This window comes from Parasteatoda tepidariorum, chromosome 8, assembly GCF_982258835.1.
Source record: "Parasteatoda tepidariorum strain Cologne lab strain chromosome 8, Ptep-v5.0, whole genome shotgun sequence".
NCBI classification, from domain to species: Eukaryota; Metazoa; Arthropoda; class Arachnida; order Araneae; family Theridiidae; genus Parasteatoda; species Parasteatoda tepidariorum.
Genome location: NC_141762.1, coordinates 31,508,072 through 31,525,845, shown reverse-complemented (window position 1 = coordinate 31,525,845; position 17,774 = coordinate 31,508,072). Strand labels below are relative to the sequence as shown.

The 17,774-nt window shown below is 26.2% G+C and overlaps 1 protein-coding gene across 1 annotated transcript in view; it reads left to right on the top strand.

The window, feature by feature from the left end:
* The first annotated feature begins 8,885 nt into the window (after window positions 1-8,885).
* LOC107440160 (uncharacterized) overlaps window positions 8,886-17,774 on the top strand; it is a 137,565-nt gene continuing 128,676 nt past the window's right edge. The window contains exon 1 of the mRNA XM_016053000.4: window positions 8,886-9,035. Coding sequence (XP_015908486.1) covers window positions 8,987-9,035 — 49 coding nt within the window. The 5' untranslated portion in view covers window positions 8,886-8,986. The remainder of the gene's footprint in view (window positions 9,036-17,774) is intronic.

Genomic DNA, 17,774 nt, shown 5'->3' with positions numbered 1-17,774 from the left:
AAGGAATTTTCATATTCTTTTCGATAAATGATAAAAGATCCTTTTTAGCATAAAAGAACAAAATGTTTGCAAATAAATATTGCTATTACTCTTTATTTCAATACATTTAAATTCGGTGCTTAAAAAATGTATTTTTGTTGAATGAATTTTAATATTTTTTTTCGATAAATGACGTAAGATCCATTTAACATAAGAAAAGCAAAACATTTAATAATTATGATTATTATAAAAACATAACAATTATTTTTAAATGTTTATACCTAATAAGACTTAATAGACAGTAAGGAGTCCCCAAATAATTAGTTTTTTTTTTAAATGAGCCGAAACTAACATCGAGTAGTAATTTTAATGGGAGTTTTGAATTTAACTTATTTCATTAAGGGACGTAACAAGGCGTATTATATTTTTAGTTAGCAAGGAAAAAAATTTACTGCTTTATATTAATTTATTTCCATATCCATTTATAAACATTTTTTACCCTTAATATCTTATATTTTAAATAATTATACGTTGAAAACCTCCAGAGAATTATTTTGGAAAAGTTGAGCATTTGTCGTAAAAACCGTCGTCACTTTAAATCATTTAATTATGTTAAAAGTGTGAATTTTTTTCTAATTCAATTATACTTCTCCACTTTTGATTTCTTATTTTCAAAATGTCTCCCTGTTGGATTTGGCAAGAAAAAAAACTTACTGGTTTTTACTTTTTTAATTTCTGAAATAAATGAAAAATCACTTTTTTCCCCTTCTTTTATATGCAAATATTTAAAAATACATAACAAAAAATGAAAGTTATGCATTTCAATTTCAAGTGAAATTGTCTAATACTGCTAAAATGCGTTTCTTGTTTGTTTTTCTTTTCAACCAATTCGTACCAATTAATATACATTTTTTTAAAAACGTTTTAATCGATAAATTTAAAAATAATGCTATAAATAATTGGATTGTATTTATACATTCACAACCATCATTAAACAGCCAACCTAATTTTGAGTTATCTGCTACCGGAGTTCAACTCTGTAGTCTTGTAATTTTAAATCTAACCCAGAAGACAATAAAACTCTTGGATCAAGTAATGGGAGATATTCACCTTCGTTGAGAACTTAAGATGCAATTTAGCCTCATTAACGTTACATGAGGAATAAAACCATGAAAAACTCCCACCATTAGCCCTATGGCAAAGGGGATTCTGACCCATGATCCGTCTACCACAGAGGATATTTCACGCTAGCACTATGGTCGGAGCCATCCATTCGCGGGTTTCGTACCTACCATCTCTTGCTGAGATTTGAGCCCTGACTACGCTATTGGGAGGCGAGAGCTCTCTCTCCCCTGAGCCACTACGGCTCTTTATATGGTATTTGTTATTGCTCAAGATATTTCCTTAATACTGTTTTTTGTAGAATATCCTCAGTGATCCGTGATGGCTCAGGGGATGGAGCGTTAGACTCCCAATGAGGTAAACCTAGCTCGAATCCAAGCAATGACTGTTTGATACGAATTGGACATCCGGCTTGCACAGACCGCAGTGTTGACGTGAAATATCTTCAGTGGTAGACGGATCATGGGTTACAGTCCCCTTGCGTCAGGCTAACCTTGCGAGGTTTTCATGGTTTTTCACTCTATGTAACGTAAATGCAATTTAGTTCCATCAAAAAGACCTCCACGAAGGTAAAATTTCCCGCAATACGTGATCCAGGAGTTCCCTTGTCTTCTGCATTCGGTTCAAAATTACAAGGCTACGAAGTTGAACATTTGCAGTCGTAAAACCATAGAAATTGGGTCTGCTGATCAATGACCGTTCTAAAACAAAATAAAATATCCTCTGTGGTAGACGGATCTTGGGTAACAGTCCCCTTGCTGTCAGACTATTCTCGGGAGGTTTCCATGGTTTTCCTCTCCGTGTAACGTAAATGCGGGTTAGTTCCATAATAGAGTAAGGCAAATTTTTCCCAATACTTGATCCAGGAGTTCCCTTGCAGTCTAGATTAAGTTCAAAATTACAAGGATACAGAGTTGAACATTAGTTTTCATAAACCCAAAATTGAGTCAGATGTCCAATGGTTATAAAATGAAGATTTCAAAATTATTTGTTTCGGTATAACATGATCTAATCTAACATGATCTCATCTAACATGAAAGAGAAATATGCTACATATTAATTTGTTCATTTCATCTTAATTGTATTGAAAAAAATTATATTAATTTCTTGTCTCTGTGTGAGTTTATCATGAGAGTTATTGAAAATTTCAAATTTTAATATATTTTATTTAGTTCTTTCTAGTTATTGAAAACAAGCTAAATAGAAACCTAAGATTATGATACTATTACGAAATTATGTACAGTTTATCTCAAAAATCAATATGAATGAATTATTTTTAAATTTGTAGAAATAGTTATCTTATTAGCTTTTCTAAACAGCCAAGTTCATTTGAAGTAAATCGGAAAAACCATTAAGAATTTTGGAAATATTTAAGTTTTATTTAAATCATTGTGACCAAAACATTTTTCAAACATTAATACTTTTTTTTAAAAATTTTGATACTTTATTGAAAGCAAGCAAATCAAATTCAACAAAGTAAGATATCTAAACATCATATTTATATACAGTTTGCCTCGAAATAATTAGGAATTTTTTTATCTCAGAAGTAAAAAACTTGATACACTTTTTATCAGTTTTTCCATGCAGCCACGAAATAATGTACTTTTGAAGTAATAAGGTAAAGATAAAAGTTGGCTTTGTTTACAAAGCTTACAGTGAGACACCAACTCCATCAGAAATGAAAACATTTTTCGCCTAACAAATGCATAGACCAATCAACAAGAAGCTGACAAAGAAAAACAAAAGTAACCCATTCTTTCTCTTTTGCCTACACATATTAACCATTAAACCATCCAACGGGGCACTTAACAAAATCCTCAACACCAACAGGAAAAGTAAAGGGAAAGCCAATAGCAAAACAACGTCATCTTTCGTACCATGCATTTTCATATATAAAACAAATCTGGCGAGCTATAGAGAGCTTAGTGAGGAATAAATCGCTAGCCAAATAGCATTTTTCTTACGCCAGACTCTCCGCTATTCCCCAACCTCTTGAGCGGACAAACACACAAAGTAAATGCATTCATCAGCAATTTTACGCCAATGGAAGAATATCAGTGTCTTTCTTGGGCTGAATGTCGTCATGTTTTGCTGATGGAACAGATCGTGTGTCAATGCGCTATGCAGAATGGTTTGTTAATGGAATTTCAGGAAGCAGCTTTGTTGTTAAAATTTGTGGCTTTCTTTGAATACTTGCTGACGCAATCTGAAAGTATCTTCAATTTTGACATTAGAGCAGGAATCTATAAATAACAAAATGGAGAAAGTTAAGAATTATTTATGACAACATGCTAAACGAAACTTCAAGATGCTTTTAAATATTTTAGTTTAAAGATAAAATATTTATTTAAGATTCAACAGGTGATATTTATTTTTGTACCTTATATTCAAACTAAAGTTGCTCAATTTTATTTTGATTATATCCATTTCAATGCTTTATTAAAGTTAAAAGTTATAAAGTTTGTAAGTATTTTTCTTGAGCAATGATAGTTTGGAGAAGCATGAGAAATAAAAATATATAAAGAATGTAAACGTGTTCAAATCAGGTTTTAAAAATAAGTTTAAGAAAAAAAAGTGATTTTTTTTGCAATTTATCTAGCGGAAAGCCTATCTTTTATGTGAGCTAAAAACATTAAGTAATAAGGGTTAATTAGCACTACGTAATAAAACACAAAACTTTAAAGTAATAATTAAAATTTAAAAAAAATATATTTGCTTTTATCGAGTGTAAGCTCATTACCAAGATATAAAACAGCGTGAATAAAACACAAATTAAGTGTATATTATTCACGTTATTTTTATCTTCAGTCTACGCAGCACAAAATATACCATATCTTTTTGGATAAGATCATTGATATAAGCTAATGGCCTTTATCAAAGGGCCAATAATGTAAGTTAAGCCAATGTGTGCATGTGTGTTAAGCAAATTAGTGTAGTTCTAAGCAGAACGGTAACAACCAAATTAGCTATTTTTAAAAAAAGTATTGTTGCCTTTTTCTTAAAAGAAGGATTAACTATAAGAAAATAACTTGATAAATTAAGTTTTTAAATTAACTTCAGAAATAATTAGTTCCATACCGAAATTGATAATATTGATCGCGGTAAACACATAGCCAGCTTATGCCATAATCAAGCAATTGTCTCAGTAAATAAGCAATTCAGTATAGATCTTTTTTTTAATTTTAATTACTGATAACTTCATTTTTATTTAGGTGTGTAACAACACCTAATAAAGCGTAATTCTAAGCAAATAGAGTGCTTTCATATAGCTTACAAAATAATCATTAGTTGACGTTACCCCAACGTGATTCCTGCTGATTTTATTTGTGAAAATGTTCAATAAAAAATAAAAGATAAATAATTATTAAGCCTAAAGTTACGGAGTAGAGATGCTAGTAGACAAACATTAACTAATGTTATAGTCTTTTTTCAAGTGATTTAAAAGAAATTGTTTCTGTAGTTTAGATTGCAACAATGTATAATTCAAGTCTCGTGAATTAATTTTGTTAATTAAAAAAAAAATAGTTGAATAAAAAAAAGTTAATTGATATAACAAATAAAAGAAAATTTTACAAACTTCGTTGTTGATTAAATAGATCTGCAAACTAGCCACAAATGCTGAGGTTACAATTTAAATAATTGAAAAAGCATATTCGCAGATATATGCATATTGAAAAGCAGATGAATGCATATTGATAACCTTTTATATTTAATCAGCAAATGTGCGAAGTGGTGCTGAGAGATAAAGAAATTAACATCACGATATATCACAGAAAAAACGACCTATCGCAATTTTTTTTTATGAATTCCGCATAATTTACTTAAATTATTTTTGCACTGATTCATATTATCGTTGACCATATGATGTTAATTAACACTAATGGTTTCACGGTAATTACGATATTGTTATTCTAAGCGGTATTACAAACGCTATTAAATAATTAACCTTATTGATAAATTCACGATATTGTCAATAATGGATATTATTGTAGTATTCAAAAATTACATTTACTAATTATTATTGCGACATTCAATTTATCAAAACTCATTGTTTTCGATATTCCTCGTCTTCAGAAATATTCACGCCGATGTATCATTATATCATTGCCGATATGTATCATTGCCAATATGTATCATTGCCGATAATAATTGCGGTATTATCATTTTCGATCACGAATTTGTCAGCTTTCTTATCACATGTAATCAGTAGTTTCAACTAATGTGTTGTTTTTTAGCCCGAAATCTTTGATTTTTGAAGCATCAAGTACTATTCAGTTTGTTAAACTAGGAAACGTTTATTTAAGCTTAGAAAATAAGTATGTTATAAGAATTTTTAATAAAATATTTAATAGTTCAAATAAAACTATTTCCTTTTCACAAAACATTGATAAATTCTTTTTAAAATTTATGTTGAATTTTTTTAAATTCCTAAAGCAAATATAAAAGAAAAATTAATGAAAACTTTAAGCACTCGTCTATTTAAAGCCTAATTAAAGTTTTTTAACGAATAAATAATTCTTTATTTGAAATATGACAAAAAATAAAATTTTAAAGTAAGTTTATAATTTGTTAATGGTTGATTTAATTAGCCGATTAATTTACATCCTGAAATTATAGAAAAATGCAAATCTAATCAATGAAGTTTATTAATTAGATTAATCCTGTATCGAAAATGAAATATTATTCTGTTTCTTTCTTAATTAAAATATGTTTATTCGTTTTTTATTTATTCAATTTCAAAGCAATGTTGTCGTTTAGCTTCTAACATTATTTGAATGAATTTCATAAATCCAATTTAATAATGGATTTGAACAAAAGCTTATTTAAGTTATTTAGAAAAAGAATTCTTAAAGTCATTCATCTTCGAATTAAAGCAGCAGTTGTGGTAAATGTAGCATCATAATATTTGAGAAATTTTAATATTTTTTCTTTCCTATTTATTAAACAAACAAGGCATTTTTAATAAGAAAAAAATAATAGGGTATTAAATATTTTACTTGTTTGAAATTATCAAAATTAAAATTCCTTGTTTTATGTTTCTTTAATAATTTGTAGAAAATAGTATAACAAATCTTAATTTCTACTTCAATAAAAGTTGGTAATTGTAATATTCAGTATCTATTTTTTTATGTTTCATTTTAGCTATGGATCAAAACAGTTAATTATTAATATTATCCATAGTTATTCAAATTAGGGCTGAAATAATTTTTAAACAGTTTGTACAACAAAGAATAGATTCATTGTCAGCTTGTAAAACGGACAAAATGGAACATATAGATTTTCAAAACAATTGAGGTATATTTTCGGGACTGCTTATAACAATAGCTTTGATTTTAATTTTCCGTATATAACTTACTATCGATATTTTTTAAACAATTTGATTCAATTTTTCTTGTACGCAATTTGACCATCGGGTTACTTATGATGGTGAATACTCTTTTTTCGAACAAACGATAATTATCGAGAACGATATTATTGCGAGCTACAAACACAACAATAAAAATTGAATATCCTAATGTTATATGTTGTTATGTCCTAATGTTGCGATTATTTTATATTGTAATTATCGAATACAATTACACTTCGATCATTATTAGCAGTAAGAAATTTGGAGTTTGAATATATTATGAGTTTCAATATTTTTTAGTCATATATCAACCGATATATGACTAAATATAGCCAAACGCAACTTTTATCTCATAACAAGTCCTAATAAAAATATGTGTTAGCTTTCATTTAAATTTGAAGGTGGAGAGCATTCTGTAGTCTATTCCTTCAAAATTTGGAATTATACACTAATTCAGTTTTCATTCTAAAATTATTGCAAAATAACCAGACCCAGTCTATCCATCCAATTTACCATAAAGTTTACGGTAAAAAACATTTTTGTCCTTATGGTTTTTAAATCGTTTACATCTAGTATGGTTAAAAAATCGTATAATTAGGTATTCATGTTTTTTTTAACCATTTACAACTTGCATGGTTTCAAAACCGCAAAAAAGAAATTTAGCTGTAGATACATATTGGAGATAATTATAAATTTTATGGTGTTGTCATGTATGAATGAATTAGAAAATCGCATTCTAATAGTCCAGGGTCAGAAATTAGAGAGTGCAAAATACTAGAAATTCTTCATTTTTTGAAATGAATGGAGGAAATATAGTGGTGTTAATGCTGAGACTCGCATGCTCATTTTGTCTGTCATGAGATTGACAGATTAGCTATCTCGACTATAATATGTACCCCTCTGCAAGGAACCAAGTGGCTTCATAAGGTTCTAGTTGAAGCAATAGCAAATTCTGATTGTTTAACCGTATTAGGTGAAATTAGTTCATAAACAGTTTTTCTAACAATTAAGAGTTTAGATAACAAATTATTTACGGTTATTTGACTGTTTTATTTGTATATTTTAAAATAATAATTACATAAATTGTAATTTAACCATTTTTTTCCTGAGACAGTGTACCCTAGCAGTGTTCTAACAGTGTACCCTCAAAATTATGCACGGTTAAAGCCTAAGGAAATGTAATTTTACATACAAAGTTGAAATTTTGATGTACTTCAGTAAAATTTTTGTTTGTTAACTTTTAACTTTACATCAAATGTTTTAAGATACAGTAATTAGTTCGAAAGTTTATGCACTTTTAATTGCCTTACCTCACTAATTTTTCATCACTCATCGCTTTAAATAATACCCATAAATCTTTTTTTCAAGAGAGGAAGTAAAAACTAGTTATCATTTGCAATTTTTATTTTTCGTATTTTTTTCGTTATAACTCGTTTATCCTTTAACTAAGTAACAAAATTTCTAGGATAACTTTTCACGTACAGATCGCATTATCAAGCGGAAATAATGAAAGTGTTTGTTTCATGAACAAAGAATCGAAAATAAAATTTCAAAAAAATAACGGAGTAAAAATAAGTTGCAAAAACTACCTATTAAACTCATTTCATTTTAAAACCACATTTCAACCAAATATGAACATATTTTTTACTAATTATTTTATGCGATTACTATATTAGCACTTTAGAACAAAGCTCAAAAAGCTATGAAAAATTTAAAATATATGAAATATTACAATTATTCATTCTCACAATTCTATAAATTTAAATTTACATAGTCGCTATTTTGTGCGACATTAGTTTATCTAAAAACTTCAAATTTTGTAAACCAACACACAATTAAAAAAAAAGTAAGTCCTATTTATCGGAGCCAAATTGTAAAGATTTACATCTTTATTGACGAACAAATCTTTAACGTATGAAGAAAATCTTTAACATATGGTGCTTAATTTAATTTTCTGATACCTACCATATGTAGGTAAATAATTCTAATAATACCAAATGTAAGTAAGTAATAACATACCCATTCCTTTAAAAATGGATCTTAATATTGTGACTAGTATTGATTGAATGAATATAAACTTGTACATTATTTTCGATTATTTTTTATTTTTTGTTTGTTTTTCTGAAAGAAAAAAAAGCGTCAAAAAGGGTAAGTGAAGTTTTCCTTCATTCTAAATATAATGAACTATTAATTTGGCTTAGTTAACATTTAAAAAGGAAAAAAAAAACATCTTAACTAATTTTTTGAACTCAACTACGTTAAATTGCTACAATATTCAAAAAGAGATACATTTAAAGAAAAAAAAAAAACTTAAGTTAGAATGGCAAGTAGATTTTAGAAGATAAACTACCCACTCCAAAAGAAACCTAAACTGTTCCAATTAGTGTGGGAAAAAAGTGCTCACTAGATGGCGTTGATGTCTTTCAAAAGGTAGAAACGCGGGATTCTAGATCTCACAAGTATTGTGGCTATTGGTCATCCTCATCTCATGGAGTGGGCTGAAACAGATCTGATCAGAAGGAAGCATCTCAACTCGATATGCCTTCTCGTATTGCGTTGATATCTCTCTGGATATTTCTAGGAAAAGGTGGGAGTTATCCTCATTTTAATTGTGCATTTTAATTGCAACAAGTGCGAATAAATTTTAATTCTTGTAAAGAATTAAAGAACATTATAAGATCTCTATTAATGAATTATGAAAAATAAAAAATAATAAATAAAGAAAAAGAAGAAGTGGAATAATAGATACACATAAATTTATTACCAATTTGTTGTTTTAGATGACCCGCTCTAATTAGAGTCCTTAATTTGCTTGTTTATGCATTGTCATAAAATATTTCTGATAAAAAGAATATTAACAAGAAAAAAAATAGACTCCCCCCTCCTTAATGCTATTAAGTCGTATTTTTTAAATATTTTTGATATTTACGTTAAATTATTGGTGTCATGATATAAAATGAATATTATCAATCATTTAATTGAAAAATTGAGAAATCCTTAGAATATTGCACTTCTCCTTTAAAATCAAGAATCCAAAATTACTAAAGAGTATTATTTATAGTAATTAATCATAATAAATAATACAAACTAATTTCTAAATTTATTAATTGAAAAAATTTGCAATTTTTAATAATGTAATTTTTTTTCTAATTAAGAAAAAAAATGCATTATCCTGAAAAAGATTGATAAGTTAGTGTTATCATAAAACTAAAAGTAACCTTTAAGAAGAACGTAAGTAAATTTTATGGTCTAAAATAATTTTTGTGGAGGAAAGATACATTTTTTTAATCTTCCTTAATTTATCTTCCCTCATTATAATCCTTATTTTTAGAATCATCCCTAAAAACGACTGTCTTCACTAATGGATTAAATAACTAGGTTTCGACAGAAATATTTCAGATGTTTAGCTGAACGAATAAAAGAAAACGCAGTTCGAGTTTTTAATGTGTGTAAAATTCAATAATAATTTATTTTTTTGAACTCATTCCTTTTTTTGAACGCGTTATCTTTTTACAATTTAAGAAAGTTTGCTCCGTAATGTAAATAAGAGATGAAAGAGTAAATGTTGTTTAATTTCCTCATAAAATATCATTATTAAATAAAATTGCATTTTAAACTCATATTTAAATCCACATTTTTTATTTAAACCCATATTTGAGTATCGAACAAATATTTAGCAACGTTGCAGAAAAATTTAGATACGAAAATACCAATTTCTTATGCAGAAAAATCTGAGTTTTGTACTGGCCAATTACCGTTAAAAAAGAAAAAAAACTTTGTATACATAGGAAAACTGATTACTAACAAACATGGCTGTAAAAATAATAGAATTTAATTTTTGTAAATGGTTTTTTGTGACAATTTCAGGTTTATTTTATTTTCAACAATATTTTTTTTATGAATAATAATCATGCATTCATTTTTGTTCGTGTTTCTTCGAAATAAAATCAATTATTTGGATGAGACAACCAAAATTAAATTACGAAGACAAAAACTTTCTTTTATTTTTATGTAACAGATGAATAATGACAGTCTATGAATAATGATGAACAATTTACTTATTTGCTTAGCACAAATACTTTAACAAAAAATGATTTTTATTTTTATTTAACTATCAGCTGCCATAACTAATTGGACAGCACCAAATATGATTAAATTATATCGATATTATAAAACAAAATAAAATGTAATTAAATTATAATTATAATATCAAAAATAAGTTAATTATCTGGCTAATTTCAAAATAATCTCGTAATTTTTTTTACTAAGCACATTTTTATAATTGAGGTTTAAATCTCGATCGATTTGTCAGCTAAACATTTTCTTCAGAGACCTACGAACTACAACTTTTTTAAATCATGGAAACTAATTTCATCGCGTGTCAGTTTTGTAACAAATGGAATAAAGCTAATCGAAATTAGTAACGTATAATTGATTCCAAGAAATTATTAAATAGTTGTATGTAATTATGAATAATTTCATAATATTATAAAAAACTTAATTGCTAGAGGGAATTATTAAACAATTAAAGATATTTTTACGAAGAACAACAGTATGTATAATTTTAAAAACGATATTTTTTTAACTTTTTTTAAATTTTGTTCAGTACATTTAACAACAATATTCAGCTTGTATTTTCTTAACTTGAGACTTTTTTTAAATCGAAATTCAGATTTTCTTCTTAGTACTTCGATCAAGAAAAGTAAAGCTATGATCAATTTCTAAAATCTAATTTTTTTTGGTTTCTTATTTGATTTTCATATAAATGCTTATACTAACTGATGATGTTAGTGTTTTCAACTATCTTGTGAACTAAAAGCATAAGCTGTGAATCTTTTGATATGAAAAAAAAATCATTATATAATATCTAAGGATAAAAAAACATAACTCTTTATTGAGAAAAAAAAAGTTTCTTCAAAACTACCAGAATATGGTAAATTTTTATTGTTTCTGGGTCAACGAGAACACCAGAAAGCTCGGTATTTTTTACCGAAGAGTTTTGGAAATGATATTGGTAAAGCTAATAATAAAATATGATTAACCATTCTGATTCAAATTTTGGTAATTTTATCCTGATACTTTAGGGAACGGTATAAAAGCAATTTATTCGGTTAACTTAATTATTCAGTTTGGCATTTTTTACTGAACGTAAGGTTAACCAGAAATTTCGGTAAAGCGTTACCATATTAAAGGAAAAAAGTATTAAGTGAAGGGTTAATACCGTATATGTTGTTATTTTTAACCAGAATTATGGTAAAATTTTATAAAAGTGGTAAAATTTGCAAATTGTATCATGATACCTTAGATCATGGCATAAAAACCATTTATTTGGTTAAAGTTTCTTTTCAGTTTTATATGTTTCACTATTTGAGTGGTAATCAGGACTATAATTAAGAAAAACAGAATTTCCGGTAAACCATTACAGCACGAGTGGGAAAATAAATGGCTTAAATGCCGTATACTATTGTTTTGTTAACCAGAGTTATACTTTCATTTAACTAGAAATGTCATTACCATACAGTAAGCTAAATGTACCTGAATCTTTACTTAAATGTTGCTGAATAATAATTATGTTCTTTTAAATTACAATCATTGCTCTAAATGCGTTATTTTTCTTAAAAGAAATAAAAAGATTCTTGAAATACTTTTTTAAGTTTAAATTTTTTGTTTAGTTTACTCCTAAAGATTAAAGCATTATATTTAGCGCTTTCTTAAATTTTAAGTCTTTTCTTAAAAATTTAAACTTTTTGCCAGATATAAGTAATTATGAAAGTCTCGTTCTTTGTTAATGCATATATAATTCTTTAATATTTGCCGAGGATAATATTTCTTCATATTATCTTCATTTAAAGAAATCTGCTTCAGTAAAATATTAATTTTTTGAATTTTCTTGTGATTGTATAAACAATTTTAAGGAACAACAATATTTTTATAGACAATATTTTTCATAAATTATTTCATTTGTGCGCATTTATTATTTCTAAAGATTTAAATTATTATATAATTTTTGAAATTGATTTTTGAAAACTTTCTGCTTATTTATTCAGACAGTACTCATCATTAGTATTTTCTTATTTTCTGATTTAGTAAAAAAATTTAAAATTAAACAAAATAGTAAAAGCATAAATATAATATTTCGAAATGACATAGTTTAGTTTTTTCAATTTTTAAGATATTTAATTTCAAAATAGCTATTAGTTTTAAAAGCTTTTATTTTATTATTGTAAATGCTTCGAGTTAATGAATACTTATTCTTATTCTGAATCAGCGTCTCGGTTAATTAAAAATAAATGAAGCTTATTAAATTTTTTAATTTATTTATATTTGTATGCTAAAAGATTTTCCATTTCTTCCAGAAAAAAAATAAATGAACTGAAAATAAAAAGTAAATTAACACAGAAATCAATTAATAACACATCAATCAACTGAATAAATAAATACATAATTTAATTAACGCATATATCAATTAAATAAATAAAAAATACTAACAAAAAGGAGCAAATGAACAAGTAAGTTAAAAGGTAAGCAAATGATTTTTTTTTTAATTTTCAAAAGTAATTTCATTTTAGAAATTTTAGATTAGATTGGCAAAAAATCCAGTGCATGCTTATAAGACTATTCAATTAGAAATTAAGTTAATTCTAGTACATAAATTTATGCTATTATAAATACATATGAAGCTGTGATATCAGAACAGTTATAACACCGAGTTGTCATTGTGCAAGAAAAGGTTTTTTTTCCAGTGGCAGCTGGAAGCTTACGCAGCTTCAGATCTTTGGGTTCCTCTTGGGAAAATGGCGGAGCAATTTTGGACACATTTCCATAGTCACGATTTAGTTCTCTAAATACAGAACCTTATGCACTTTCTGATTAACAATTAATTGTTAATCGAGTGTTTTCCTTTATACATAATTGTGTGTTAATGTATTGGTATAATTATTTTTTTTTTGATATAGTTAATATTTAAGAGATAAAAAACAAAATACAATATTCAAACTTTAGTCAATAACAATAGAAGCTCTATTGCAAGAAATTGAAATCAGAAGAATGCCACTAGTTAGATAGTTCCTAGTGAAACCAGAATATATTTTAGTGACTTTAGAAAAGTAAACTTGGTTTTTGATGGTTTTAACATCTTGCTTGCACCTCCAAAATTCAATAGTTGATGGTTATAGTTCGGAAAGGGTTTTGTATTTCTTCTTCACTCAAATATTTATTTTTATTTCCCAAAGGTCGTCAATCACTAAACACAGCAAGAAGTCTAATCGCAGATTTAAATTTTAAATTAAAATTTAAATCAATTAATCAATATTCTTTCTGGTAGATCATTCTTTCCTAATTTTTGATAATCTATTTTAATTGAATTTCTACTTATTGCTCAATTGGGGTCTAACCCTATTTTTCTCACACACTAGTTTCTAATCTGACTTCCTTTATTAGTTTATCTTCCTTAAGCTTTTACTTATTCTTCTATTGATTAAACAAATTTTTACTTGTTATAACTTTTCAGTCTCGTGTTTCCTTCAGCCATTTTGTGCTTCATTGAGCAAAGCTCTTGTTAATCGATCGAAAATTGTAGTTTTACGTTTTTGAGTTATCATCTGTTATTCATTTACAATTCATTACCTTTTTTGAATAATGGGAGAAGTTTGTTCATTATATTTTTCAATAGAATTCTAACTCTTTTGAAAATTCTTCATATACCCAAAAATGATCAATATTTTTATCATTTCTTCAAGTTCGAAACTAAATAGTTTAATAATTAACATCATATATTCCCTGAAAGTAAACTCACTTAGTAAAAATAAAATTGTGCTTAAATGCGATTATTTTTGGTGTTGAAGTAAACTATTTTTTTTACAGTTAAAGTAGCCGCATATTTTATTTACTTATTCACTACTATAGTTTATTTATTCATTTTTCGTTTGTTTAGTTATGGTTAACACGTGTTTTCATGCTCATTAGAAACAATTTATGGATTCATAGCAAAAACGTTTCCTTTAAAAGAAAAGCACATATATATTTTCGCACTAATTATTTCAAACAAGTGTTATTTTGTCTATTTTATATAAATTTCTGCATGAAAACTACAACTATTTAAAGATGCATTCAGTTTACCTTAACACCCAAACTGGTGGATGTATACTAAAATTTTGTGCAGTGTAGTTAATTTGATGATGTACAACTCTTTTCTTAAAGTGTTGGCTCCATAGAATGTTTTTTATTAGAAATTTTTTAATGATAAGTGATGTACTTTCTTGTGCATGTGTTCATTGTCTTTTACACCTACTATCAAGTAAAAATCAATATAATTTTGTATAATTTAAAAGAACTTTATTAAAATCAAACAAAACAAACAGACGTATTTTTAGTAATAATTAAATACCCGTATTTATAAATTTAGTTTTTTTTCTTCATTTTTTATGAAGATATTTTTATTACTTCATTGTTGACGTTTAATAAATCAAATTATTTGACTTTTTTTTAACTCCTTACTTGTGGTCAAATTATAAGATATAGTACATGCGTTTGATAAATAATCTAGGAAACCTTAAGCAATCTTCACAAATAAACTTATAGTAACACATATTTTAATAAATTTTATGATTGCTACACTGAGAGAAAATTATTTTCAAAACTAAAAGAATATAGTAAAATTTACCGTGTTTCTGGCTCTATGGGCACACCAAATAACTCGGTAATTTTATTTTTTACCATAGCGCTTTAGCAATGATTTTGGTGCAGTTGAAAATAAAATAACGTTCCATAATGTGCGTTAAAGTTTAATAAATGTTGTAAAATTTTGTATTGTTTTCATTATATTTTAGACTATGACATGAAGACCCTTTATTTGGTTATTTTCGGTAAACCGTTATCATGTATGAATGGAAAAAATATCAAATGAATGTTCTTGATAACCGTTTTTCGGTTTTATTACTGATTTTTTTACCTGAGATATAAGTAACATACAGTTCGTTTATTTTACCAGAATTTCTTTTGCCGAATGCGAAATGAATAAGTAAGAATGAAAGCAATTGTTATAAAATATGGAAGCAAATCTATAGTCACGATTAATATTTACAAGTTTGCTTAGAAAAGAATTAATATAGATTGCGTTACATAAAAGAAATTATATTTAGATTTTGGAAAAAAAATATTCACAATTATAATATAATTGCCTATTTAGGATATTTAAATTACTTATAGCAGATTACATAAATTAACTGCAATACTTGTAGTTAACTAGCCATCAAAATAAAGCTAATTTTTAGTAAAACTCATTCTGGCTACAATAATCTAGATGGTTAAAAATATTGAGTTTTATCCATAATCCTTCACATAAATTAATTCTTCAAACACTAAAACTAGAAACGCAGCTACGCTTTTTTAAATACAATACGTAAAATGAATAATTTTGAGAATTTATCGCAACAATATATATTATTGTTGCAAACTAATTAATGCTGATTAATACGCTTTGCTTAAAATAGTAAATTTTCAAATAACATGGTGAAGAATAAAACTAAAATTTCGATCTCACAAGTTAATTAGATTTTGAAGTAAATAGAATATATTTTGTGACTTGTCGTGTTGAATAAATAATATGTAATCTAGCACTTATGAAATTTTAATACAATAAGTAGTGCAAGCTAAAATATAAAACATAGATGAATAAATCTGTAACCATGATATCACCTTTGAAATTCATTTGACAGAAATCGTTAAATGTAATTTTAAATTGGAATCTTAAATGGTATATGCTAGTTCCTGTAAAGTCAGCATTATTATTTGAAAAACATAATTTTTTGATTAAAGGCTTGAAGATAAATAATAAAAAATAATCTTATTTTCAATACCAATGCAAGCTTCAACAATAATAAATATTCAACTGTAAAATACAATGATTAAAAAATTATTGTCACTGAAGAAATTTTTGTTAATTATAAAATGTATACGTTATTTTTTGAAGGATTTCTTTATCGATTAACAGCGTTATAAAATTCCACATCTAAATCATATTCTAAGATATTTTCTCAAAAGTGAGAAGTGAGATTCAAATATTCTTATATGTTAAAATTATGCGGTGTACGCATTGTATTGACATGTAGATAGATTAAAACAGCTTTGGAAAATTCTAAATAACCTTAATTTGGCTGAAAATATTTTTAAAAAAACTTAAAATCCATATAAATACAAACCACACCAAACCCAAAATCCTTAATCACACCAAAAGTTTTTTTCTTCTTTTTTTCGTTTAAATATTTTGGTGTCCCTCACTCTATTGTAATGATAAATTTTGCTTTGGCTATATTAATAATAAATTAGAAAGTAAAATCTTTTGTATATATATTCATATGGATTTTGAAGTACTGTATTTTCTCAAAATTTAAAAATCAATAACTTTTTTAATTTAGTAGTTAATTTTATTTATTTCATATGAATAAATAATAAGTTAATGATCAAGTTACCATTCTGTAATGGTGAATATAAATGAGAAATTTACCAGACGTGTAAAGACGATTGCATCAGAGGTACAAAGTTCTAATTTCTCTTATTAATTTTTTATAAATTTGTTTCAAAGCGTTTCAAGTACTTAGCTTTTCAAAAATTGATATAAACTATGATTTCAGTTGAATTTATTTATTTCACTTTCACAAACTTTAGATATTTGCAAATTTAGGTTGTCTGAAGACGAAAGAGAAAAAAAGACTTAAACGACATTAAGTGGTTAAAAAAGTCCTTTTATTTCTTTAAAAGGGAATAATTTTTTCCTATTTAAAGTGGCAAAAAGTAAAAGAGTAACGAAGATCGAAAATTGAATAAAAATACATAAATGCGACATTTTTTTTTTCGTTCTTATAAAGACTTGGCTTACTTTTATATTACTTTATTTATTAGAAAACTTTATTTTGAAAAGAATAAGATCTTTTTAAATTTATATTTTTGTTTTAAAAGGAATTACTTTTTATCTATATTGAAATAACAAAAAAATGAGAGTTGCTAAAACTAAAAATTACTTTAAAAAATCTAATATTTTGTAACAAATACTTTCATTGTCTTAAAAACACTCGTATTGTTTTTGAAACAATATTTAATAGAGACAAGATACACATTATCAGAGCCTTAAAAAATAAAACAATGATTTAAAATTTCTTGAGAACGGTTTAGGTTTTTTTAAAATTAAATTTGTTATACTATTTTACAAGTTTTACGGTTATCAAGTTTTCAAATAAACACATAACTCTTATCGCCAAAATTTTTCATCCCATTATCCTTGAAAATATATTTATTTTGTAGATTGCATTCTAAAACACAATTAAAAATA